The sequence below is a fragment of the Pezoporus wallicus genome, unplaced genomic scaffold (assembly GCF_028554395.1).
Source record: "Pezoporus wallicus isolate ANWC-B61680 ecotype Strahan unplaced genomic scaffold, APGP_CSIRO_Pwel_v1 contig_1035, whole genome shotgun sequence".
Classification (NCBI taxonomy): domain Eukaryota; kingdom Metazoa; phylum Chordata; class Aves; order Psittaciformes; family Psittacidae; genus Pezoporus; species Pezoporus wallicus.
Window position 1 is genome coordinate 2,172,941 of NW_026636811.1, and position 27,983 is coordinate 2,200,923.

A 27,983-nucleotide genomic window follows, 5' to 3' on the forward strand; every position below is an offset into this window, starting at 1 on the left:
AAGGACCTTAAGATCATCCAGTTCCAACCCCCCTGCCATGGGCAGGGACACCTCACACTAAACCATGTCACCCAAGGCTCTGTCCAACCTGGCCTTGAACACCGCAAGGGATGGAGCATTCACAACTTCCTTGGGCAACCCCTTCCAGTGCCTCACCACCCTTACAGTAAAGAACTTCTTCCTTATATCCAATCTAAACGTCCCCTGTTTAAGTTTTAACCCATTACCCCTTGTCCTATCACTACAGTCCCTAATGAAGAGTCCCTCCCCAGCATCCAATTAGACCTGAAAAACTTAGTGTTGCAGATTGGGCCAAACTGGAGAAGAATTTTATGCTTCACAGAACCTGTTGGATGATGGAAGTTAATTTCCAGCCCCTGAAAAATCTGCTGTGTATAATTAATATGACATCACCTCGAAGAAACATAGATCAGAGAGCTTAGAAAGAGGAAGGAGATTACACTGCCCAGTAATAAGTCCCCCAATGTTCTTTATTAAAGCAGTATATATGCATTTATTAAAAAGTTATTAAAAGGAAAGAGTAATATATTTACTCTGTTACTGATGCTTTTCAAGCAATAACAGAAAAAAAAAAATCTGTGGAATAAAGCTTGAAAATACTCCATTTCAATGAAAATTCGACCCTAAAATCTTCTTTTGTGGTGAAGTGCCATCACTTTATATTCATCACAAAGCCTAAGTGTTCTTGTCAAATTTGGACAGAAGTCAGGATTTCCAATCCAGAGGTAATGCTGATACTCCAATATTTGTTTCTGTCCAAAATCAAGGAGGAAAAGCAGAAATATTACCAATTCATTGCAAAGTCAGCACTCAAACCTTTATGAGAAGTCACTGAAACATTTCAGTTAGCATTATGTGGCAGGTCTTTCAGTGGTACAGGAGTCAGGAGTTGTAATTTGAATGTGAAACCCTTTCCTCTGTGAGGTAGACTTGCAGAACAAAACCCATGCTGCATAGCTACATGCTCCCATGTTGAACCAGGAGACGTGAGCAGAAAAGAGCCCATCTTGATTTATACAATAGGTATTCTGACCAAGGAACTTTAAGTACAACTTTCATACGACAGTGAGGCACCAAAGGCAGCTGTATTATGAATATTCTGCTTAAATCAAGCTACCTAAGTGGAAATAGGTTATCACTAAATTGGTATGGTGATAGTAAAACAGAAGAGAGTCTGAGGTGAGGCTTTGTGTGACATGAGCAGAGAAGGATCTTATTTGCTACTAACATGGGAGATGGAAGCAAGACTTGGAGGGTTGACCCATCATTCCTCTGGTGGTACAGCCCATCTTCTGAGGCTGGAGTGTGCAGTTTACACGGTTTACACTAAAGGTGCATGAACAATGGATTATTCAGATCAGGAATTGAACCAGAAAGTTGAGAAGGGGAAGTAACTTCAGACTAATCTGAAGTGGAACGTTTTTAGGACATTTTTGAAGGCAGGGGATCAGTTTTTAAACAAAAAAGGCCACTTTGTAGCATTTAAGTCTTTGAAAACAGAACACTGAAAAAGAAATTGGAAGCTTTGCTCAGCAAATGCTGAAATGAAGCATTTTGAGTTTTCTGACATCAAAGAACTCATATGAAAATGTGGAAATGCCAAGTTATAAATGTTACTGCTGCCCTATTTTTTTTTTCACCAAATTCAACTGCTCCAGTTGCAGAAAGCTTGCATTTTTATCCTTTGCCCTAGATCTGCTCCACTTCTAACGAACTGGAATAGACAATGAAAGTTTTACTTCTCTTATTTTATAGTTTCTCAAACTGGGAAGGAGAGCATCGCCACCCATGGGAATATCTTGACTTCACAAGCTTTTCACTTCACGCACAGAGTTGAGGGTTTGCATGTGCTGAGGACTAAATTCCCGTCCAAACTAACAGCAGTGATTGTTAGTTTGTTCTTGAACAGTGATTCTTCCCAAATAAATAGTCTGACATGGATTCTGAGTCCAGCGATATCATCCAAGTTTGGTGGACTGTAATCTAATTTAATCACTTAACCTAATTTAACTGCTCATGAGATGTAGTTGACTGTGGTGCAAAAATGCAAGAAAACAACGTTGTTTCCAAATTCTGTTAAGACATGGAAATGCTTTAACTTCAGTGCACAGGCTGAAGGCAACTGCATCCTAAATAAAGTAACCTCATGATAATTAAACCAATCAGGTGAGTGAATAATCAGGCATTTCACAGGTAATCTCTTTTGCTGCCTCTAGAGCCCAAATTCATCCTCAGTAATTTGCAGCAGTTACCTGAAGCAGCTCAGATAAGTTAGGTATGGGAAGAATCTAATTTTCTAGTCTTTTCTTTGGAGTTACTATCTTTCTGGTAGGAAAGAAATTATGTGCGTGTGTGTATATATATTATATGTAGATATACATATTTTTATTTATATATAGATACATAGATACGTTTTAATCTTGAAGGAGATGAACTCCTTGGTGGTATGCACTGGTGTCGCCTACTTATGTGGGAGAGGGTGGTCTAAATCCAAGAGGCCTTATAAGCTATTCTGGGGTGGGTTAGGATTCCTGCCTGGATTTCTGTTCTCCCTTTGTTTGCTGCTCTCCCAAGAGCTTTGAAAATGTGAGTTTCATCCTATCATAGAAGAGGAAAAACAAGTAAAACTTCATGTGAGACAGGACATTCTGGTGCCCGTCTTGTGGGTGTGCATGACTGCTCTCTCTGAGGGATGTGTAAGGGAAAAAAAGCAAGAAGCAGATGTCTCTGTGGCCTGTGGCAAGGCAAGCAAGGATGCATACAACAGCCTGACAAATTCCTGCCTTGACAAAGACTCCTAAACTGGAATTTATGAAAACCCGTTTATAATAAGATGCTCCTAACTTAGTGTCTGGCTGTCATCCGGGTGCATCCCAAGAACAGTGGCATGAGGATAAAGCTGCCACATCACACATTCCTCACTATCACCACAGCTTCTCTCTTGATGAAACAAAATCTTTCCTTGTCTGACAGCTCTGAAAACTGAAGAGAGAAAAACCTCAGTGATGTTGCTGTACTTGGAAGCACGTTCAAAACATGGCAGTCTTCTGAGCTAAACTTTTCCATTGCTCACGCTACAAAGGCAAGATGCAAATAACAAATTGGCAAAGTTGCATTTTAGAAGATTCTGCACATATCTGAGGGAACAGAAACGTTACCGCAAGAGTGCTAAAAGAAAGGACTAAATTGATGATTTAGCTGTGTGGAAGATGTGTATGGTCAGGAAAGGCACGTCCTGACTCATGAGCTAAAGCAAGGGCAAATTCCTGGCCATCCTGAAGCCCATTTGGCTCTCACCTCAAATGTTACTAGCATTACTCAGGTAGGGCCAGTGAGCAGAGGTGTTAGTGGGGTCTGCCCTGCCTGATGCTCACCTCAGATAATGGTCAATGAACTGTTTTCCCAATGTTTGGGAAAATCCCTGTTGGTGGGAACAAGGTGTGGTGTAAGGCATAGTGTTAATACCACATTAGCCTCCATTGGTGTGGAAAGATAGGCGATTTGCAAGGGCTGTTCAGAGCAGGAATGAAATATGGATGCCCTAATTCATGCTACAGAGGAAGTTGTCAAGCTCAGAGATGGTCACAGCCCTCCAAGCTGCAGAAATTGGGTACCTGATGAGAGGGGTAGGGAGATGTTTGCCTGGGCATGGGCAAAAGGCATGGCCAGACTGCCACATGGCTTGGGGTTGAACGAAAGTGGGACCTGTACAATTTTAAGCCTGAGAATTATGAAAAGAAGCTATTACAGGACTTTATGATGTTAATGTCTTTTTTCCTGACCAGATCCACTCAATAACCCTAGCAAATCCTGATGATGAGTCAATTTTCTATTGTCAGTGTCAGCGCAGGGCAACACTAGAGACCACAAAGCAAAGAGAGAAATGCGGAGACAGCCTAATGGAGCATAGAGCTCAGCCTAAACTTCTTGCCTGTTTTGTTTTGTTTTGTTCTTTTAGTTCTTGAAAAGATTTAGAAAAGGATGGCAAATTTCACCAGAAGTGAAACAAAACCACATGTGTCTTTGTCTGTGGATTAAGTGTTTTCAGGAACTAGCAAGAATAAATGTTTTCCTGTTTTCACTGTTTTCTGTACCTTAGGACCAAGCCACATAGGGTATTTGCTAAGACTCCCAAGTTTTCTCATGCGGACTCTGTTATTTTAGAGAACTTGTTTTGCAGAACTCTGCATCCCAGGGAAGGAAATAAAGGTCAGAAGTGAGAAAAGCCTACCTAAGGGCCTGAAATACTTTTAGTTTCTCAAAGACCACCCTGTGTGAGAATGACAGATTTCAAAATGGGTGGAACCTCTAAGCCTGGAGTTGTTTCAAGTTATTCATGAAAAATCTCCAACATCTTTGCTTGGACCAAGATACCTAGGTGGTACGTTCTCACTCTTTCTTCAGCACTGTGGCCTCGCAAACTGAAAACTAGCCCTACTTTTTCTCTGGCTTTCAAAATAACTATGTCTCTTGAAAAGCTGTCTCAGCAATATTGAAGGAGTGGGGAAAAAAAAGTGTATTATATCCCCATGGTTTCGTACAGTGCAGCTGTGCTAATAACAGAGTGCATTGAGACTGAGTCCGAAGGAAAGGCACAAAATAGTCCATGAAATGATCAATTGAATCTCACAGTAAAGCTTAACACAAAAGGAGATCTTTTGTCCAGGTATTCTATTGTAGATGGGTGGGTTCTGTCTTTTTCTTTGGGTGGAAGAAATCTAGGATATTAATAAATTCAAGCCCTTTACAGTAATAATATTTGTATTGAAATCAATGGGAAAGTTGTCTTCTGGTAGAAACTTTACTTTGAGTTACTCTACTTTGAGTTAAAATCTTTAAGTGTTCTTAGAATATTTTTTGACTAAATACCAGTATTCTGTGAGATTAAGAGTTTCGGGTTCACTTCTGGTTGAATATCTGCAGGATGATGATCAGATTCGAAAACAACCACGTCCACAGATATATTTAATCGGTTTTCATTAAATTTGCTTTTTTTTTTCCTTGAAAGAAGTAAGCACACATCAGCTTACAGACTTCAACAGTCCCTCCTAGGTCTTGGGGTAATTACTAGTAGTACAGGAATAATGGAACAAGTATCAACTAAATGTAATATGCAGTTGCCACAGTGGAGCTATTCCCAATGCATCGGTTCTAAAGTACAAGTGGTTAGTTTATAACCCTCTTTAGGTTACAACATTTTAACGTTTCTGCAGTGTTTATTTATTCTCTTCCCAAAGAATGTTCTGAAATATCAAGTTTACAACCTGTGGCTCATGTGATGGTAGTGGAAACAATTAAGCTAGAAGCTTTCAAAGCCACCACTGGGATTTTGATGCCCAAACTCATTAATTTTAATAAGAAGTGAGCTGCCAGTCGTCTTAAGTGGTTTCTAAAATCTCAACCCATAAAAACACCTTTCTACTGGTTCCAGTTTACTGGGAGCTGAGAGCAAGGTAAACACATGTAACAAAATAGTAGGTGTTAAAGGGGGAAAGTACGTGTTCAGATGTCTCTAAGACCATTCAACCAAATGGTGGCCCCAGTGTTGAGCTGGCAGATGTGGACTGACCTAGGGGCTGCTCCTACCTTCAGTGTCTCAGGGAGTTACTGACTGCTCAGAATATGAGGCACACTTTCGGTGGCAAGAGAAGAAAGTCACTAGAAACAGAAATCTTCATAACAGCACGGTTTTATCTGTGTTGATCACATTGTTTGTCTACTTTGAGCTCTCACGTCTGCTTCATTCTCTTGCTTTCTTAACATGTTTCTGCCCACCACAGCCTTGTGGCCAGGATAGTGCTCATCTCCCCAGCTGGCAGATGGATGCTGGGTTGCAGGAGGATCTGAATACCAGAACAAAGCTGCCTTTGGGCAGCATCAACCAGCTTGTATTCCCTTTGCTTTGGCATAAGTGCAGCAGGCAATCAGGCTGACACCTTCTTGCCATGCGTCGCTGCCTGCTGCCATTGCAGTTACCCACATGGAGTTTGTAGATGTTTGTTCAGGTCCTTCCTACCTGCCTAACCTGCGCTATCCAAATTCACACTGTGTTACCTCCCAAGCTGCTAAATGGCAGCATATGCATGTTGGGACTTCACTGATCCACCATCATGGAATCATAGAATCGATGGGGTTGGAAAAGACCTTTAAGATCATCAAGTCCCACTGTTACCCCAGGACTGCTAAGTGCACCGCTAAACTGGCTGGATAAGGGTTAAGAACTGTCTGCTGTGGCCTGAGGGACCCACCCAGTGCAAAGCTATGGGGGCCTTTCCTTTTACATGAGTCTGGAGTTGGCTTTGCTTCAGCCAGGAGCCTGTGTCACAGCCTAAGTTGTCTTGAAGGCTTTGGAGACTACCAAGATCTCTCAAGGTTGCTGCAGTGGTGAAAACTCATCCTTGACATCAATCATGGAAGAAAGTCTTAATGGATTAAGAAAACTAGAAACAGCAGATCTCTGTGGTGTAAAATAGAGCATGCAGTATGAAGGAATTTGAAAAGGACACACGGAGAGTCTGAAAGCTTGGGAAAAGAGGAAAAATACGGGATTTTCTCGTGTCTTTTATTAACATAAGCAACCTTGGAGAATTTAGAATTCGTTTGAATAAGCATCTTTCTTTTCTCTATCTGTCATACAATCTCTGAAGAATTTCACTAATGTTGGCTACAAATAACGAAATTACTGTAGTTTTTGCCAGTAATTCTCATAGTAGCAACGATTAATTATCAGTAGCTATTGGCAGGAGCTTTGGGTGAAACATGATGCAGTGGAACTAGAGATGACCATCTTAACTGCTATTGTAGTGGACTTCAGAAACAATGAAAAAGAAGAAAAGCTGCCGTTAGTACTAGATGTGATTTTTTTTGGAAGAGAACAAAATGTTCCATAAGTGAAACATGTGGTTTCACTTGTAGCACATTTTGTACATTGTCACCAGTGAAGTTTAGGTTTTTTATTACTTTTTCATTAAAATGTCTTCCTGGTTTCACTCAGGAGGCAAAACTTTTCACGTGTCTTTTAATTGTTTCTGTCATTAAAGTCATAGCATCCATGTAATAGAAATAGTTCTGCAGACCACAGCTTCATTTTACCTATTAATTCTCTTCCATTTTCTGTACCTACAACTCCCTGGGCCATGCCAGGGACAGAAGTTTCTCTCTTGGAATAAAGACCAAACAGGAACGTCTGTTGAAGTTTGGGAAGGAATCACTGTGTCAGTAGTGGTTTGATAGAGTCTTGTTTCAGATATCTTAGCTCACAAATGTAACATGGATCTCTGTATCTATGTGTATACGTATCTATGGTACATGTCACATGTATCACATGACCCCATATCAAAGGAGAGTGTTTTTACTGGCTTTTTCTAAAACTAGTGAAACTCTAGAAGATTAAAACAATGTAAAGGGCTTTTTCTGCATAGTCCCACTCAGATGCAAGAGGCGGTATGGTAGTGTTTCAGACAGGAGTGAATGGCTCTGGCAGTATTGCTTCAAGGTGTCTGTGGACAAGTCATTGACCATCTTTTCTGCTTCATTTCTTCATTGTACAAAATATGCTAGAGTTCAGATTTCACATATCCTATCCTGGCAGCCTAGCTACTAGACCATACTTCTGTCATCAGCCCGAGCTTCCCTGTCACCACTCCTAATTCAGATGAACAAGCATAATTATTGCTGCAGTCAAAACAATTACTTGTTTTCCACAGATGATATCCAAAGTTGAAAAAGAAAAAGGAACTAATATTATCTCATCAGTTTGAGATGTTCAGGGCTGGTTTGGACAGAGCCTTGTGTGATGTGTTTTAGTGTGAGGCGTACCTGCCTATGGTGGGGGATTGGAACTCAATGATCTTAAGGTCCTTTCCAACCCTAACTATTCAATGATTCTATAAGATCTGCTTCTGTTAAGGTACCTGTTCCCCTCAGAGTCACAGTTCTGCCATTTAACCTTCAGCCCAGTGAGGGAGGTAACATTGATGCCTAACACGGACTCTCAAGCCTGTAAGAAGTAATGAAAATGTCGGAAAACAATAGCATATCAACTGCTTTTCCCCTCTTTTTTTCAGTTTAGTGTTTGCTTGAAAGCTTGCTAGGAAATGCCACCGTTGTCTTTAGTTGATGCCCAAAGCAAAAGCCTTTCTCCTTGTATACCTTCTTAGCACTCACCAAGGAGTGTAGTCCTCTGCTTTCCAGTTTTCTTAGCATGATGCTTCACTCATCAAATGTTTAAATGTTGTCTTTTGCAGTTCCAGGATGACAAAGACAAGCCCAGCCTTGGAAGGGTCCTCAGCAACAGCCCTGCCCGCTGTCCAGCTATCTGAGCAGGTCCCACTGACATCTCCTTCCCTGAAGCCACTGCAGATGGATGAAGAAGACAGCCTGTCTCCTCACCTCCTGTTGCCAGATAGCATCAGTCAGCTGGAAGAGTTTGGCAGACAGAAGAAATGGCACAAGAAGCAGCACAAACACCATCGCCAGAGGCAGTTCAATGACCTCTGGGTTCGGATAGAAGACAGGTGAGTTATAACCTTTATGGACCCTGTCCTCTTCCTGCTGTCTCCTAACTGGTTGCTCTTTACAGATCCCAGCTCTTGGTGATTAGATCATAAGGAGGATTAACAAAAGGCTGAATGGGAAAGACAGGGAGTGAGGTGATGGTTTTGGAGCCTAATGAAGAGCTAAGTAGAACGCTGCTGGGCACATTTGGTCTAAAAGTAAAAGAAAAAAAAATGCTATTGCTTAGAATATTTAAAATATACAGAAACAAAGATTTGTCAGAGTAAAAACAGGAAAAAAATTGCAATGGAAAATATTCTGTGCTCGCCTCTTTCTTACAGTAATTATTTTGCAGTCTTTGCTGTCAGCTTTCAGCCCAAAGATTTGCCCATTTTTCAACCTGGGATTCTTTAACATTCTGTTGATATACCTGACTTTCAATATTAACTGTGATCTGGGGCTGAAATGTTTTAACATCTCAAACTGCATTGAAAACAGGAAGCTGAGGCAAAATTAAGTACTTCTCTCGGGCTTCTGTGTGAAGAGAATGGAGGTAGGCATGTTTCCATGGCCATTCCAATCTTGGTGCAAGGTTAAAAATTCCCATTCAGTGTTTGAATAAAAGCCTTCATGTTTGACCAGGGATTCTCGATGTGTGCTTTTAGGATTCCTGGGCAACTTATTCTCCCACCTCTAAAACTGGGGAAGCTCTTAGTGCCTTTATTCAGGCTGAGTCATGGGCAGATAAACAGCCTAACAGGTTAAAGGAATAAATAACCTATTGGGAACTGGCTGCTCGCCTGTATATGCAATGATTGTCTTTGAGCATTGCTGTTATTCCCGTTTTCACAGCACCTAAATTCCTTGCTAGTGAAAGGAAGGCAAATCTCAAAGGCATCTCCCTTTGCTAAGGAAAAAATTCCACATTATTGTGTTTGGGGATTTATTTTTTTTTTTTAATTCATTCTTTTTAATGGAGAAGTTGCCTCACTTTTTTTGAGAGAGTTTTTTGTATTCTCAGGATGAGTGAGGTAAGGGTTGAGGTAAGTTACTATCTTAACATAGTAAGGCAATTTCTGAGGCTAACGCCAGCCTTGGTAAGAAGGTTTTGTGTGTTTTGTTCCCAGATTGTGTTCAGTGGTTGAATCCTCTCCGCAGAGGATGTTTAAGTATGAATGAATTTAGTTCAACGTAGTTGATTGCCTTGAGGGACTTCTCTACCTTGCTTCTGCCTGGGGGCTGCTAAGTCGTGGTGTCCCACGATGTCCCCGCATTTCACATGGGCGTCTGGTCCAGCTCACCATACATGTCATGCAAGTGTGATGCTTAAGTAGATCTGGTGGAAGCCTGGCAGTTAGGGGCAATCCTCTTGCACCTGTCCTATCCAGCCAGAGATGATACTGGATATTGTGCCTGATATAGCTGTGGAAATGTGCAGCCGGGGGCTTAAAGCAGTGGTGCTTGTATAGCTTTGGTGGACTTTTATGCCTTATGCTGGTTTTAGTTCAGTAAGAAATGTCCCTAGGAAAAGTATCTGAAAGAGTAGTTCCCCAGTTAGAGTTAAATTATGTGCTGTGCTCCTGTGAGATTTCATCTGAATCAAAACCTTTAATCCCTCTACTTCCATTTCACAAGGGTGGAGACTGGGATAAGGAAATGTAAGTTTCTGCTCCCACAACGCGGGTGATGAACCAGACACTGTGTGTCACCTGCCTTGCTGAAAGATCCCAGGGAGATATTAGTACAAGATCACAGGCCTAGAAATGAGGAAAGGCTGGAAGAAGGGAAGTCTGCCTTAGTGCTTTCAGATGGTTTTAGTGATTCTACAGTTCTGGAGTAACTTCTGGTGTTTTCCTGGAAACAAAACAAAACAAAAAATACAAACTGTTCAGCTAAATCAGACGCTCACAACCAGCTCTGGTTTCCCCATAAATTGGATGGGGTCTCAACTTTCATAAACCAGCTGCCGCATATTGTGCTTTTGGCAGTTGGGTTTCATCAGCATTAATTGCAAGCTGGACCTTGCACAAGACAATAAACAGTGATCTCTCTCTAACTGGTTCCTTTCTGATTGGCAAGAAAAGAGCAGAAATGTGAGCCTGTCACCAGGCTTTGTAGCGTGATCATTCTGAGGAGCAAACAGCTAGGACGGCTAATAATATGGGCAATGGAGTGATACCTGCGCATGTGAACTTGTGTTGTGTTGCCTCAACAATGCTCACCAGCACTCAACAGTGAGATTCTTGATGGGTAATTGGTGTACTAGAAGTTCACTCTCTGGCCTGTCCATAGATCCATTGTGCATTTGCGTACATTTAAATTGGGGTCCCCCATGTGGTAGATGGACTGAGGTCTCTGCATATAGTATTACCTTGAGCTATGGTCCCATATTCTCAAATGGTTCTTCTTCCAGGTTGAGTTTCCTAAACTCACTTGTTGTCACTTGAAACTTACTCACCTTTGAGACAAAAGGGAGAGATTTAGGTCATTGTATGGCTTTTGTGTGAAAGCTGCAGCTTAGTTTCTATGTGAGGTCTCCGGAATTCATCTGTTTGAACTGCCTTTCAATCTGAAAAGTCAAAGAGAAATATACAGGTGGAGGACAAATCCAGGTGAATTTAAACCAGATTATTGATTCTTCTATGAACCTCATTGAGCTGTGAAAGGACTGTGGTTCATACAGCTCTTTTCCAAAGCTTTATTGACCGTGGATTAGAGGACTTTATGAGCCATGAATTGCAGGGCTTTTATAGACTCTGCATTTCTGGGCTATCTCATACACTTCCATGGAAATCTTGGGGTGTTTTTTCAAGCTACCAACACAGAAACAAAGGAAATGAACAAGGGAGAACAATTTTAAAGGAACATCAAAGGTCTGACTCCAACCTATAAAAGGCAGGAAATCCATAATTAATGGTTCCACTAAGACTTCAGCTCACAGAGTTGTTCGGGTCTGATCTGAGGTTATAGCTACAATCTGAAATGGCCTCGTGAAAAATGAGTCATCATTTAATGTCACACATCATTATTAGTATTTACTTTCAGCTATACCTTGGAGATTGTCCTTTCCTTTTTGTTCTGTCTTAACAGCTGAGGCATTTGAGTTGGCACCCCCGAGTGCTTGGTGTTTAGATTTGTGTGTTGGAGGGTTAGTACTGCTGCGGAGGATGAGAAAGCCTCTGCTCTGTCTTCTCCCCGTCTTTGACAGAGCTACAATTTGCTGATCTCCTGGGTAATCGGCTACACTGAAGGCTATTAGAAAATAAAAAATGCTGATGAAATGTGTGGTTTCCTCTCCCTTCTGCCTCCTTCCCCCAAAATCTAAACAAAATGAACAAGTAAGTCCTGCCTGGCTGCAGTTTGTTTTTGAAATAGTTTTTCAAGAATCAGAATTAAATGGGAGGTTCCAAGGAGTGGGACTTTTTTCTTTAACTACTTGGTTTTGCAGAAATATGCAGATCTGAAGTCTGTCTTTGGGAGGAATTTGAACTTAGACAAAACTTAAACCCAAGGTAGCTCCTGTAGCCAAAAGCCAGCTGGGGCAGCAGGGAGGGGAGGCAAAACCCTTGGGCTAAAAGGCTGCAGTTTGGCATACACAGTGTGTTACTGTTCCTGTTGACTCTGTGTTAGCTGAGCTTCCCCTTGTAATATAAATAATTAATTACAGATCATTCACTGGCTTTTTAGGATGAGCTGCTCAGTTAATTGGAAGAATAGAGAAATGTCTGTGATGCTTCAGAGTAGTCCGTGAGGAAAGGATCAGGATTGCACCTTTGTTCTAGCAGGCAAACGGTCTAAGGCTCCAAGCAAAACCAGACCAGAAGAACAGCTGGGGTAGAGCATTACAGCTTATGAGGCCATTAGGGAGGGAGAGAAGTTAGTAACTGGGAGGGTGTCTCAGGTGGTGTGAGGTTTGGAATGAGCAATGACATCTAGGAGATAGAAAAGAGAGAAATACAGTGGTGGGAATAAAGAATTAGAGAGGATATAACAGGCAAATTCAGAGGTGCATTCCTGCTTCTGAGGAAGAGATTTGTGTGAAGATGGTGTTTGGAAAGACAGTGAGGACACACAGATGCTTCACTTACATGGGAAAGAAATTAAAGGAAAATAATTGTTATCTGAAGAGAAAAGAAATTCTTGTCCCAGAGGTAAGCTTAGCCCTGCAAAACCTACCATTAGTAAGAAGCAAAATGAATTCCCTCTGTCATTGGAAATGGCATTTCTCTGATAGCCCAGTGCTGACTATTCAACCCCAGAGGAATGCAGTAACATCACAAATATTAATTTCTTTTGGAAGCAACAGTTATTTTAGGTTAAAAAAGTTATACCAGTGATGGATGAAGGGAGACAATGTGTAATAAACTGCACTAAGTGTGTCTGTACAGAGTGAACCTTATCAGTTTGGATGGAATTTAAGCACTTAGCCTGTTATCCTTTCTTTCAAGACAATGCAGTGATGGAAAACAGAACTCTGTCAACTCAGACAAACTTTTAATTTCACTTAACTGCATCTGAAAGGTAAATTTCAGTAAATGAATCCAAATTGCTTCCTTTTCACAACACACGGTGCTGAAATACAGTACTTAACTTCATTAAAGGAAAGACTGCTTTTCTTTAGAGGAGACCTAGACACTTTTGAAGTCTAACAGGTAAATTGTGGTCAGATGATTTCCCTCCATATGGTAGCTTTGAGCTTGATATTTCCATCACTGGGGCCTTGTTTGTTTAAATTACTCTATCTGCCTCCCTGGTAAGGATACTGCTCGGAGAGTGCATGCCTACTGATGCTCATGGGGAGCTCAGTAAGCAGTTGCCACCATTGCATTATTTACCCTGTGTTCAATCAAGGATTAGGATGCAGCTTCAGGATGTTTCTAATGTATTATAATGAACCTGGCTTCCAAAGCAGCCCCGCCAGCAGCCAGGAACAGTGGGAGCATAGGTATGTTGGAGCCCACCTTCCCTCCCTTGTCACGCCTCGCTGCTGTTTGGGACTCAGTTGTGTTTTGTGGCCCCCTTCCTCCATCACTTCTGTGTACCATTTCCTTTGCTGTTCTCCTGGCAGGATTTCCTTCTGGGGAAACTTTCATCATCGCAGTCCCTGTCAGTGATTCCCCCCAATCTCTAGGGCATGCATGCAAATATCTGCTCATCAGAAAAGTCTCATGGTTTGACAGCTTTGGTGCAAGACCCTTCTGTCATGCTGAGTGGTCTCAAAACACCTCCTGGACAAATGCTCCCTCTTGGTTGCTCAGTGGAAGCTGAACCTTGGTATTGTGAACTGCCATAAAATCTGTTCCTAGGTTGCCCATTTTTTTATAAACTCTAGTGAGTATAGTGGCCAGAAAAGGATATTTTAGGCAGTGAAGCAGTGGTTCAGTTGGTCCTTCTTTCTCCCAGCGCTGCATGCTTCTCTTACTTCTGTGAAGGTGTCCTCAGCTACTCCTGAGCGGAGAGCAAAGCGTGGGAAATACTGCATTTTCCCCTTCAGAGTTTCTTACTGTTTCCATTTGATCCCCCTTTAAAATGAGCAGATGGCTTGATGCCTCCTTTAAACGAGCACTGACATTGGCAACTCTTTCATCATGCCCTTTGCACAGCCCCAAGTACACAAGCCCTCTAGTTGAAGAAAAATAACCGCACGATATAACTTAGTGCAGTATAAATGAGGTAAATCTCCTGACAGTAACATACGACACAGTGATGACATATCCTCCCTCCCTAGATGGCTTTTATTGAGGCTTCTTGGATTATCAGGTTGGTCAGAGTGCACAGAATGTATTAATTAAAGCTGTGAAGCCTGGGCTCAGCACACAACTCTCTCATGCATCGCAGTAATGGACGGGAAGTCCTGACGTTCATGTCTAAAACTCTAGCATCTCCATTCTAATAGACCCTCCCTGTCAGCTGGCTGTGAGAGATAACTTCTTTCCCCTTGTAAAGTCAAGGAGTTCATTTGTTATCCTCCAGATGGGGCTGAAAAGATGTGCAGCCACGCTTTCACCTGCTAGACACACAAAAAGATCGGTATGTTTTACTTTGTTCTGTGGTTGTTCTCTGTAATGTGTGATGAAAGGAGCACAGATAAACTTAAAACAAAATGAGCAGAAGCCTTGCATATTTATCTTCACTATTGCTTCAGTGTCTCACCGTCAGTATGAACAATTAATATAAAGCAGTATGCAAACCCTATTTTAATGAAAGCTATAAATACCTGAAAATAAAATCGTTAGAGATGAAACAACACAGGAGTCTCTTGGAAATAGAGACATGATTTGTGTATAGATTTTAGGTTTATTTCGTAAAGCTAAATTATTGGTAATGCATTAGGCATTTTGTTTTCATGACATTTAAATCCATCATGGATATTAAATCCATATTTTTGAAGGCAAGCAAGTAACAAAATTGGAGCACACAAAAGCCTGGATTTTTGAACAGTGAGGTATTTTTCAGCACTGGTTATCCAAGAGCGCTTTCTGCTCCTTCCTCCTCAATGCTGATTAAGATTGAAAATACGGTGCAAGATGTTTTATGGAAACTATTAAGAGCTTTCTCTTCCTTTCTTGTTTTCTACTTTTCATTTGGGATGTGTTGAGTAAAGATAATCTGTATTATATATTTATAGCCGCCCCAGTTTGCTGTATTTCTGACTTGGGCTGAACATAGCCCTACCATTGCTAGCTTTTTAAGCAGCCTAAGATCTGTCTGATGCAGCACAAACAAAATGTTTGCTTAGGATTCAATTTCAAGAAGGAGCAGCTGCTGAATTATGATAATATCTTTCTCTGCGACGCACATCCCCACTTGTTCCACTGTTTCTTAGCCAGTGCAGTCTCATTTCCACATGCAGTGCCAGGACTCCTCTTTATTTTGGATAACCTGTTAAGTTTTCAGTTCCATGATTCTCTATTTTCTGCTTCATTTTTCTCTTTCTCCAATACTCATTTGATCTGCCCTTTTTAACTCTGGCTGCATGAACTTGGCATGAGCCCTGGAGCAAGGAGTAGGAAAGGACCGCTCCAGCATCTCCGTCTTCATCCCCAGACCTCTGCACTCACCTCTGCCTCCCTGAGTTCACCTTGCAGGAAGTGGTGATCCTACAAACACTGCACTTCACTTTGCAGTCAGTCCATGCCAATGAAAGCGTGGGCTTTTGGAGCTTAGAGCAGCCTCCAGCAGAACCTTTTTAAGATGGGGCATGTCGCACTTGTAGCTACCATATCATTGTCATCTGGTGTTGCCGCAGACTGCAGCAGGTAGGCAGCATAGCTAGGCATTGTTCTTCGTTTTTTTAACCAGGAGGTGGATCTCCTCCATGTTATTTCATCTTCTTTGCTTTTCCTGCCATTTTCACACAGATGCATGTGTAACCGAGGGCACTGCAGACTGGGCAAGACAGAATTTACTCCATTTATTCTTTGCTAAGTTCATGAACATCATAAAGCAGCCCAGGCTCTTTCTGCTGATGCTTTTCCTTCTCTTGACAACTTGGCAGCATCACGGGCAGTCTCTGTGATGGTGGCCAGTGCCAGGAGTGTTGGGGGCCTAATAGGGGCAAAGAAACCTACAATAAGTTGTTAGCAAAACCTTTATGTTTATGCATTGGATCACTTTATATTTCTCATTTATTTCTCAGAACTGCACTTAGAGTTGGCATATAAGCTGGAGAAAAGGTTCCTGTGGATATAAATGTTGAAGCAAGTTTATTTTACTTATAGCTTGTTTTAATGTCCATTATTAAGCTACCATGATTGAATAGGTTAGACTCTATGTAAGCTTTGAGATTCTCATCCATAACTAGTTGGTCATAAAAACAAGGTTTCAGGACCGGACCTGTAGTACAAAGTGTCCCCTGTGGAGCGAGGCAAGAAAGGAGGGCACTTATTCCACCGAAACAGTTAACACTAAGTAGGTTTGACTATCTTCTGTGTTAATGTAAGGCTTTTTCTCCAGCTATTTTTAGTCTGTTCCAGCAGTGTGTCCCACTGTGGTCTGGTATGCAAGAGCTTTGCTGTGAGGTTTGCAAACACTTGTATTCCTGTGTTGTGAGAACAGACCATTTGTGTGTTACTGGAGCGTGTGTTCCTTCGGCGACTAAAAGGAAGGGCAGACCGTGCATGTGATCCGTGCACATGTTTATTGTTGCCTGTGAATAACCATGTACAGCAAATGGGCTCTGGAAGAAAGCTTGTTAGCAGATGTCGTCATGGCCCTTCCAATTTATAAATATAAGCCTTGACATTTATATTTTCCATATCCAGGGTTATCCTAGCCAGATGTTGAGAGGATTGGCTCCTTGGAGCCTTTAGCTATGACTCCTCATGGCATATTGTCTATCGCACAGCAAAAAAAATCTATTTCTGGCTCCCATCAAATAGATAAGGGAAAATGCACTGAGTACCAGCAGGTAAAGGGAATTCCTCCACATCTGAAAATGCACTTTAACACAGCTCTACAAAACTCTTTATGTTCACTCAGCTGAAAAATAAGTTGTCTGGTTCAACAGGCAGAGAAAATTCAATACACAGTAGCACTTCTACCCTGCTGTTTGGGGTGGGTGAAGAGCATGGTTTGTGTTATACTTGCAAGGCTGACTGTACTTGCAGACAGTGTAAAAAGCGCTGCGTGGGCTCATGCCCAGGGTGAGCTGTATTCCGTAAACACAGCAGTGGATAGTAAAGCACCTGTGCTCCCTAAATTGCTGTTCTTGATGCAGATTTTTACCTTCAGCAAGTGTGTTTTCCCTATCGAGCAGGGTGGTGGCCAGCTCCACATTCAGACTCCCACCTCACAGCACTACTCAGCTGACAAAATGTAGCTGTTTCCATCTTCAGAGTGAACCGAATTGCTCCCTACATTGGTACAGCCAGCACTGACCCCTTAGGGAGGTTGGACCCTTGTGCACAAGAGGTTTCATAGAATCATAGAATGGTTTGGGTTGGAAGGGGCCTTAAAGCTCACTCAGTTCCAACCCCCTGCCACGGGCAGGGACACCTTCCACTAGAGCAGGTTGCTCCAAGCCCCATCCAACCTGGCCTTGGACACTGCCAGGGATGGTGCAGCCACAGCATCTCTGGGCACTCTGTGCCAGCGCCTCAGCACCATCATAGTGAAGAATTTCTTTCTACTCTTAATCTAAAATCTACCCTCTTTCCATTTAAAGCCATTCCCCCTTGTCCTGTTACTACATGCCCTTGTAAAAAGTCCCTCTCCAAGGTCTGGAGCTGTTAAGGCAGGAGCAAGTCATTTCCTCACTGCTCAGGCTATGGAAGTGGCAGAGATCCATCCATGCCATAGCTTCTCCTTGCACTCCACCTGTCAGGGAGAAGAGTTGATAGAGTCAGCAGAAAAGCTGGGTTTGGGTTGAAGATGGGACCTCTGAAAGGACACTGCTTGCTCTGTTGATGGCTGTCTGCCTCTCTACCCTAGGGATACACAGATGTGGTAGGAGATTAGTTACCATCTAAAAGCCAGAACAAACCTTCTTCTCAAACACTACAACCTTAAGCTGGACTTACTGTATATTTGAGTGATATTCATATCCAGCAGTATCTAAGCACTGAAAGACTGCAGACCTGCTATTCCCCAAGGTAAAGCTGTAGACTTACCAGAGCTACATAAAATCCATGAAAATGTCGAAAACTTCCTCCTCCAGTGAGTTACCATAATGAAAAATAAATGCCTTTAAAATTCAGTGGAAATGCAAACACACAACAGTGTCAATGCCAGCCCAGAGGAATAGGATAAGGGATGTAGGATTTACTTCTGGTTCTGCTATTCCCCTTCTGACTAGTGAGTGTCACACCCTGTGAAATTAAGTGAAGAAGAGTATGAGAGGGAGGAAGATGACATTATTGTTGTGGTGGGCAGTTAGTTTATAAGAGGGATTTACCCACAGTTATTTTGTGGTAGTGGGTTTATCTAAGAAGTCAGATTCATTGTAGAGTGAAATGGGAGGAAATCTGATTCTCTGACAGCCCCAGCAGGACAGGCTGCGCTGTGTGCTGAAAACCCAGCAGGACTCCAAAGGGCGGCTGTGGTCCAAGTCCAGTTACTCACTGGGATGAGGGAGAAGTAGGATTTATTTAAATTCATATGGTTTTAATGCTATAAAAGCTGGGTTCCTGCAATTATGAAAATGCCAGGCCAAATTCCGACTTCACTCACATCTCCTCCTTACAATTCCTGAATAACTTAACTGAACAAAGTAAGCATTATACCTTGCGGCTTGGGCCCATGATAGGGGAAAGCAAGGGAGCCAAGCCTATTGCCTGTTAGCTGCTGGGTGTCAGGGATGCCTCACGTTAGCAGTACCGTGGAGGGACATGGTGCAAATGGTCTTCACAGAAGCTCAGTTCTGCAGAGACACTTCAGGATGAGGTTCTGACATCCAGGTTTTGCAGCCTTTCCAGTCCCACAGGACAGCAAGCAGCTTTTCATGACCAGGCTGTCAGATGGTTTGGAAGTGCTTGGGCAGAAGGAGTTTGTGCTGTGGCTGGTATCGCTGTAGTTGCTTTGCGAGCAGCCGGAGGAACGCAAACCTTGTAGGCAATGAAGCAGCTTGATGTCCTTGGCATTTCTGCATGGTAGATGTGCCCTATGAGCCTTCCTCCATTTTGCAACTGAGTCTGTTGGAAAGGAAAAGAAGCCAATGCTTTTATTCAGTGGAACAAGCTTGAACTTAATCCTGCTCCAAATAACAGGTTCAAAGATCTGACCCTATCTTAATTATTCCTACTAAGTGAGACTGTGGAAAAATACAAGCAGGAAAGTGAGCCCAGTGCATTAGAGAGAAAAATGTGATACAGACTAAGCGGAGAGAAAAACTGTTACATGGGGATGGAAAAAGAACAGGGAGAAGGGAAAAGAAAATTAAAATCAAATGGAAAAATGCAGCATATTGGACATCCATTTAAGCCAGTTTATGTTTTCGTTGTTCTTTCTGTTCTTTAATACATTGCACAAGCATCTTCTTAGTTGAAATAATTGTGTCTTGGAGAAAACACTTAATTTGACAGGACGTTCTAGGTATTTCCCCACTATTGCCTATTCTAAATAATTTTAAAATCTAGAGGGGAAAGTTGATACCTTTTACAGTGTTTAGCAAGAAAGTGACAGGGTCAGCTATATACGTCTCTATGAATGTATGTGTTCCCCAAGCACATCTAAACATGCATGGTTAGTTCCATGCATCTGCAAAAAGTATTTGGGCCATAGGGCCCACACAATGCCAAACAAATATTTGAGTGCACGTAGGAGAGGGCAGATCGAATCACTCTGGTTCTAATTAATCAAAAAGTTGAGCCCAAGACATAAAATATGAGTTATGATTTTGACCACTCCAAAAATGCATGTGGGGCTGTACTGGGGAGAGCAGGCTGTTTGCATAATACAGATAAAAGGTAGATATTCTGCTCATGCTTGGGATCTGGTTCAAAACCACCTGATTGCAGCACCATCAAATGAACTCTTTACATGTTGTATATCAACAGGTTACTCAAAAATCTTCACATCTTGCATCACTGGCAAGACTTTTACAATACAAAGCCCATCTGTGTATGCACCCTTGATGTTCTTGCTTACTTTGGCTGTAAGAACCGCAGTCATTATCTGTCCAAGGGCCAGTGAAACAAGCACTTGGTTACTTGAGCCGTGATGATGAGTGCCTTAATTGCACATAGAAATCAGGTACACAGCCAGATGTGTGCGGTGGGTGGGGGGTTTGTGGATGTTTTTGAGCCCACATCACTATTTAGACTATCATGGACACATCCTGGCTCAGATGTCAGTGCAGAACTGGTGAAACAAAGGGCTCTGAGCTATCCCATCTTAGCAAGGGCCAGGCCCTGGGTAAAACTGGGATGCATTATCCCGGCTCTGTGATTGCCTCGTCCCAGTGCAGAATCGCAGGGGGATATTCTTAGGATATTAGAGAATCATCAAAGCATTTCTTAGAAGGGCAAAGGAAAGAGCTAATGTTGTCATCTCCTGCCTCAGGACCACCCAGACACTCTGCAACAAATCATGGGTCTTCAGCTACAGTATCTTGAATTACTGTTCACAGGGATTTGAAAGAATTTTTTTTCCCTCTTTTTTTCCTTTTTTAAAAGGATGACATGTAGTTTCCTGATGGGCTGGTTTTAATAAGGTCGAAATCTTTGTTGTTGCCAAATCAGAGAGGAATATAACATCTTTAAGTCATTAAATGGGAATGGGGTAATTACTCAGAGGGTGTGCTTCAAAGGTTATTGGTTTTTACAACGCTCTGTGTTTTTACACCATTCTGCAGTTGTCTGGAAAGGAGTGGAGGGCCTGATTCTGCCACTGCCACATGGTTGGGTGCAGGACTTGTATTTGCAAGGTTTCCTGAAGGGCTTCAGGGCAGGAGGCTGAAAAGGGCCATACACAGCCTCCTCTGGGGATGGGGGAAAGCTGGAGCCTGACTGTGAGGTGCAGTAAACATTCCTGCATGTTGGAATTTCACTTAAGAAAAGGGCCCTTGGGCTATGCTGGAGTTGTTTCTCACCTGCTCCTTCCCTACCTGCTAGGTGCATCCTTATGTCCACCTTCACGTCACTATATCCCCATGCCTGGGGGACCTTCAGGCTGCATTGCTGTAACAGCAAACTGTTGCTCTTACCCCTGTCTCTGATGCAGCAGTCTCCACTGCCCCCATCCCATACCTTCCCTTCCATCCCATCCCCATCCCCATTTCTTCCTCTGTCCCCACAGCAAATAACACGCTTTGCCATAACAACGCGCCTTTGTGATGTTCCTGTAGTGCTCAGCCTCACTGCAGGTTGGTGTCACTGGGGGCTGAATTTGACATCGTGGAGGTATTTTGCAGGTGGCCCAGGCAATTGGGAGCTGCAAATCACAAGGAGAGCCTGCAAAACACTTCACTTTGGGTTAATGCTGCTGGTGTCACACTAACGCTTCAGGGTCTTGACTCAAATCAGAGTCGGGGGAGTGATAGAAGTGAAGTGATTTAACACGGTTTTGATGGTGGCTCGGTGGGTGACACAGGGGTGAAAATCAAATCTCCCAGCTGCGTTTCAGTGTTGAGCCTCCTCCTGCTTACACCATTATGGCCCCCCTCGAGACCCTGATCCAAGTGAGCCACCTTCTCCTCCTTCATGTCGCTCAGAGCCAAGACCCCATAGAAGGGCCAGCAGGCTGCTGTCCTGCCATGCCTGTGACTGGGGGGCTACTCCACAACCACAGAGGGGAGCTGCATCCCCACCAGCTACTGCTTTTCTTCATTGCAGAATCAGCAGTTTTCCTCTTCCCCACCTTGTGGCCCCATCCCAGTTTAGGAACCGATCCTTACCAGTCAAAGCTCTCACTGGGGCAAGAGCTTGGCTGGGGTTCAGGAGACCTGAATTCCAGAGATAGAGATCTTCAGAAGCAGCTCATCTCACCCACCTTAGAGACATGCCTTTGGGGGGAAAGGATTGTCCTCTGGAGACGTTTTGTTCTTCATGAATACAACAGAATAGCTCTGACTACAAGCCTGCATTTGACATAGCTACAGTGATCTCATCCTTTAAATCCTGCTATAGACCAGGGCATCTGAAGGACTGCCCTTGACTCTGATGGCACCCTCTGCAGGTGCTGCTGACAGCCTGGTTGCTGCATGTTCGGGAGGTGAAGGTGCCTCACATTGCTTCCCTTCAACCCCCCAAGCATTCCATCCTTGTGTGCAGTGTCCTGCTCACCACCACCACCACCCTTCCTGCACTTCAGTACACAGTGACAGTGTGGCTGAGGGTCCTGGCATGATAGTTCACGGCTTTCTGCCCTTTCAAAGCCAATGCCTGGTGAACCTTGTGCTTCCCTTTCCCTCTTTTCCTTCCATATCCTCTCCTTTTTCCTAGAGATAAGCCATGGCAGACATGGTCCTAACAAGGAGCAGGGTTGGAGGAGCAGACCTGTATCTGCAAACATGCACTGCCCTTTGCCCCTTTTGGGGTCAGAGGTTCACTGATGCCCACTTTAAGGAGGGGAACTGCTTGCTGTCAGTCTCCAGAAGAACCAAAGCATTGAAATAAGGCTGGATCAGAGCTTGACATTCCTCTCAGGTGGAAAGATGGTTCCTATTTGAATCTCATCAGAGGGAAAGCTCAGATCAACAGCGATGGGTTGTTGAAATGCTCCTGGTGTGGTTACCTGATCCCTCTATTGACAGCGTGGCTGCAGCTGCCTCACAGAGGGTGGATGCTTGCAGTGTGGGAAATGGCCAAAGATCTGGGCTCCCAATAACCCTGGGGTAAAGGGAAACTAGCAGAGATAAGGCTCTTCTTTTTTGTGGCTCATCCCATCAGCCACAAACCAGAGTGTGATATTGGTTACTTGTTCAGACATGCAAAGGCAGTTTACTACACTACTGCAAATAAGCAGTGGCCTCCTCTGGTCCAAAACTGGATTCCTTAATCGGATCCAGATTGGATTATTGTTTCTTTTTTAATGAACTGAACCTTGCGAGACCATGAGCCTCTTGGCCTTGTTCCCACAAAGGACTTCAGGACATGCTGAGTTGTAGGTATGTGAAAACTAGCCTTGCTGGAAGAACTCATGTGCTTGCAGTGCTTAGCATCCTGCTAGTTTGAGACCCAGAGACTCAGCATCCTGCAGGATTTATCCCTCAGGCTGCAAGAACAGTGTCCATAAAGAAATCAGTGATGGAGCCTGGGGGGAATGGAGCCTATGCTGATCTAAAGAATACCTTTATGGGATGTCCATATGGACATATTAAATAATAGCCTGAAATTTCCATATTTATTTCATATAAATATGTCCATTATGTAACAGGCACATTAAATAATAACATGAAAATTTCAGGACGTAGAGACTTCACATTCCCTGTAAGAAGTTACTCTTAAGGTTAAATCCTTGTGAGTTATTTCTAGTATGATTCCCCCTCTGTCCCCTTCATGCTCCTTTTCCTCTTGGTTGAGCACCTATTCTTTTCTCTCATACCTGTGGTCAGGCTTGTTTCCAGCCAGCTTGTTTACGTACTGCAACGGGTTGGTTCCAGAGCAGATGTATTTTTCAAGTCTTGATGGATAATTTCTGGTGACATAAATAGGTCTGGTTAGTTCCAGGAATAATTGTCTTCACTAACAGAACATTAGTTTTGATCACCAGAAAAATAATGTGATCAACTCTCACATCTGTTCATTAAATGAAGGGGGGGGGGGGGATGGAGAATAGGGCAAAATTTGTTTGAAAAGAAACAGGAAGCATATGCTTAATATCACTTAAGAAACCCCTAACCATCATAAGGTTAACATCAAATCTCAAATGCAAAACAGCCATTATTGTATTTACTCAAAAGTTTTCTTTCGGTTTACTAGCTCTGTAGGCATTCAGTTGAAACATGCGTTTTTTCAGGGTTCAATCTCTGCTGGCACGTTGTCTTGATAAGCTTCTTTCATCAGATGCTGTTGTAAGAAGGGCTGTCTCAGTCCACATTTGTTTACGTTTATTAAAAATAGTTGTCATGTGTTTATGTAGGTCCTTTGATCCAGAAAAATCCCCAAACACTTTGTAAGTTCTGCTTGAAGGGGTCACTTCCTCCTCCCTGAACAGAAACCCACGTTTGGACTGAGGCGAGGCACCAGATTAAAAATGTATGGAAATACCACCATTATTCAGTCAGTCCTCACTGCCTCGGAGCGCCATCAGTTTTCCAGGAGCTTCAGAACAGTTAACCATAAAGGCAGCTTGGACTTTAAGGGTAAAGAGTGGTGAAAAGACCATCTTCCTTCAGATGGCGTGTTTTTCATGCACTTTCTTCTGCTCTGCAAATAAAGAACCAGTGGTACCTACTGCACAAAGCATTGGGCTGGCAATATCTCAGCTAGAGCTACTGTTCCCAGTTGAGGGCATCTATCTCACTCCAGTGAATACTGAGCAATTAGGCAGAGCCAGAGGAGAGCAGATGAAAGAATGAGGGAAGGAACCTGAGGACTTGCAAAGAAAAGCAGAGGAAACTGTTTAAAGGAGAGAAAACTAAGGTGAAACATGGTTAAGTCTTCAAAGCACATGGAAGGATGCTGAGAGGAGGAAAGGAATAACGCTGTCCATGGGGACAGGAGAAGTCACAGACTTGCGCTGTAGCAAGGGAGATGATTGGTGAAACATCAGGCAGTAATTCTGGACGTCAGGAATGGTGAAATGCTGGGATAGATGTCTGCAGAGACTCTGGAATTGCTATCATTTCCACACAGGATTTCTTTGAGACTGGATTAGACGTAAATGTGAGGAGGTTTAGCTCTTGCTCCTGTCTTTGGGGCAGATGGGCCAGAAAGCCCCTCTTGGTCCTATCTTCTGCCATACCACCACATGTGGTCAGATGAGCTTTGCTTATATGAATAAACCAAGTCATGATAAAAATTAGTTTGTGAGCTCCTTGCAAAGTCCTCACGAGCTAAACCAGAGCAGAAATTCCCCCAAAGGGTTGCATGTGCGTTCGTTTTATTTTCCAGTTTTAAAGTTCTCCCAAATCATGGAGGTGCTCCAGCATGCCCCCAGCATAGAGAACTTGAATCATGTAATTGGATTCAGTGGGGTCTGTTGACAAAGCCTGTGCCTGAGGCCCCGTTTCTGGGGAAAGTTTTACACGTCCTAATGATAGTAAGACAATGTATGACTAATGCACTGATTTGAAAATCTGATCAAAAGTACGAGCTCATGAATATGATACCGCAGGTCATTTGGCTAAAAGATACCGGGAGCCTTCCAAATTCTTAAAACGATCCCATACACAGAAGCGAAAAAGAGAGGTATGAACAGAGGAACCAGTGGTTGCCTGTTCACCACGGATCGTGTGGAATGTTTTGTTAAAGATATTTTTATCAGACACGAAAGACTGAAATGCAGAATATCCTGAGCTGGCAAGGGGAGGCGTGATAATAATTTAGACTATTATCCCTCAGATCTGTGAGTGATTTATATTACTCTTGATGTTCATTTCAGGAATGCTCAAAACTTCCTTGAGGACAGCGGAAGGTTTCCAGTTGAGTTCAGGGGGCTGCTGCTGCTTTAGTCCTTAGGGAGGGATGGGGGTCAGTGAGATCCTACATGCACAACCAGACATGCTCAGAGGGAGTTTGGGGAAGAAGTTGTCTCCTGACACCAGAACCACCTCTAAGATTAGGTTGTAATCTAACCTGGCTGTCCGTAACCCTAGGAAGATAAGGACCCTAAGCAAGAGTAAGTCCCCCCTAGAGACCTGGACTGGAATGAGGGGGACCACCTTCTGGAGAGGTTTCTCTTCCCATTCAGTATAGAAACAGCCTAGTCACAAACTTAGACCAGAGGTTTTACAAGGAGTCTCGTAGCATTTGGTAAAAGGGATCATTCTCTTCAAACACCTCTAAACCACGCTGCCAGTTGGCTAGAAGTAGAGTTGCATTTGAGAAAATGCCTTACATGGATAAACTGTGATTCATTTGCTATTAGCATGCTTTGTACACGTTAATGGAAACACACTGTTCTTCTCTTATAAAGCACTTAAGGATTTCTTAAAAACAAACACCCCCACCTAACAGCATTTTACCTTGACAAAGACACCTTATAGAAATCAAATGTCTTGAAAACAGAAAATTATCTCACTGACTGAGGAGAAAGGTGGTCAAAAATTCTCAGGTCTTTCAGGTCTTGTAAGTAAATTGGGAGTGGAGTGGTTGTTCCCCCCAAAAGTACATGTTTTCAAGGAAGAAATAATAATAATAATAATAATAATAATAATAATAATAATAATAATAATAATAATAATATGGTTCTGGCAGTTGACTAGAAAATGGAAACATCATATTGAAGTGTAAAATGTTGATTTAAGGCTGCTTTAGGAAGCGCTTAGATGCAGTTGGCTGATAAATGGGCTCATGCTTCTTCCAGGGTTTCCCTGGCCAGCTTGTGTCCCCCACTGAGCATCTCACACAGTGCATCCCTTAGGTGCAGAAAGGCAGTTTGCAGTAGGGACATTTCAGTCATCTCACTGGAGGATCAAGCCTAGAGAATGTGTCAGAAGCAGGGTATTCCAACTGCAATTCTGAACAGCATTTTGGAAGTGTTTTTTAAATTGACATTGGAAAACAGACCCTTCTTGCTGTTTAAAACGTAATTTAGGGTTAAATGATGTAGTTCTGTAAAAATGACAAACAGTAACAAAAAGATGAGTACAAGCACGTACCCACACTTACCTTAGGGAAAACTGGTACAGGGAATATCCCCCGAAACTGTGATCCCACGGTCAGTGTTGGCAGGTCTGTGTACCACAGCATCACTCAACAGGATAAATGAGATCTGGATCAGAAGTTGGAGCATGACTGCATTTCTGTTGAATTACACAGAGCATTTAGTACCTAGTTTTCTTAGAAATATGCTTTAATGATGCTTTGTATTCACTGTAGGAAGACCATTCATACTTACATTACATATACCACTGGAGCTTGGATACAGAGTGCCTAATCTGGTATCATTCTTGACAGCACTAAATTAGCTGCTCAAAAAAGCTGGACCAGTTTTAAACAGCAGCATCAGCTTATCCCAAATCAACTCTTTGTATTAAGTGACTGCAGTAGTTTTGATGCAGTACAGAAGAAGCTCTAAAGCTATGTGTCTTGCATCATCAGTTCAAGACATAAACCAACAGCTCACCATAGGAGTTTAGATAAGAGCTGTCTCAAGCAAGGCTTGCTTTCAGAATTCTCTCTTTACAGAAATTTGTTCCTCTGGAACAAGCACCACTTCTTACTGTCAAAGTTCTAATACTAGTTAGATGGATTATCTACTCGCATGAAGTAATTCCCATGTCTTTAATTCAAGGCTGCCTGTTTTTTTTACTCTTATTCATTGCACATTAGTTAAGATCACTTCTAGCTGCAGAACAACTATCCCACCCAGAAAATGTGGTGACAGTATAAAGGTTGAGGGAAGAAATGAATTTAATTATCCCCAAACCCAGTGTGAAGTGTAAGGTGCAGTGATTGACTATTGGATTTGATGTAGACCCACGTGTGTGTGTATTTACCAGTATTTACTGTCCTGGATGGACTTGGATCTCTTCACAGTTTGTGGTTGACTGAACACATTTGAAGCTTCTGAGCTAAAAGCCCTCTCTGGTGTTGCTTAGACAGAAAAAAAAAACCAAAAGCTTTCAATGCTACTAAATCCTATTACTGTGTGTGATTCTAGAGCAAGGTATTGTTCCTTTTATCTGATACTAGGCAAGATGCAGCCTTTTCTTCCAAGGTCAGCATCTCAGATACCAGAGCTAATTATTTAGAAAACTGCATAGCTTCTTATCCCATAAGAAATTATTTGGCAGTCATTTTTAGTGCCTCCAAATCCTTTTTATGGAGCATTCATAAAGTAACATAAGACAATCTGCAAGTATTAGTGTCGCATCTTGTTTTGAGGGGAACCTGTCTTTTCTGTCCTTGCTCCCCAGCAGA

General features: G+C 42.7%; 1 protein-coding gene and 2 long non-coding RNA genes across 4 annotated transcripts in view; 1 reads left to right on the top strand and 2 right to left on the bottom strand.

Annotated features, from left to right (window-relative positions):
* TRABD2B (TraB domain containing 2B) overlaps nt 1-27,983 on the top strand; it is a 290,814-nt gene that overhangs the window by 260,904 nt on the left and 1,927 nt on the right. The window contains exons 6-7 of one of the 2 annotated variants that reach the window (XM_057401807.1): nt 8,268-8,537; nt 25,501-25,644. In XM_057401807.1, the coding sequence (XP_057257790.1) occupies nt 8,268-8,537; nt 25,501-25,570 (340 nt within the window). In that variant the 3' untranslated portion in view covers nt 25,571-25,644. Of the gene's footprint in view, nt 1-8,267; nt 8,538-25,500; nt 25,645-27,983 lie in introns of those variants that run through there. The other variant, XM_057401805.1, reaches the window with a different exon arrangement.
* The window catches only part of LOC130595246 (uncharacterized), a 241,969-nt gene continuing 227,906 nt past the window's right edge, over nt 13,921-27,983 (bottom strand). Inside the window, exon 5 of the long non-coding RNA XR_008971278.1 lies at nt 13,921-16,065. This is a non-coding gene — a long non-coding RNA (uncharacterized LOC130595246). The remainder of the gene's footprint in view (nt 16,066-27,983) is intronic.
* LOC130595247 (uncharacterized) lies at nt 21,827-27,478 on the bottom strand. The gene is made up of 3 exons (XR_008971280.1): nt 26,730-27,478; nt 23,500-23,592; nt 21,827-22,784 (listed from the first exon to the last, which is right to left on the bottom strand). It is a non-coding gene; the product is annotated as an uncharacterized LOC130595247 (long non-coding RNA).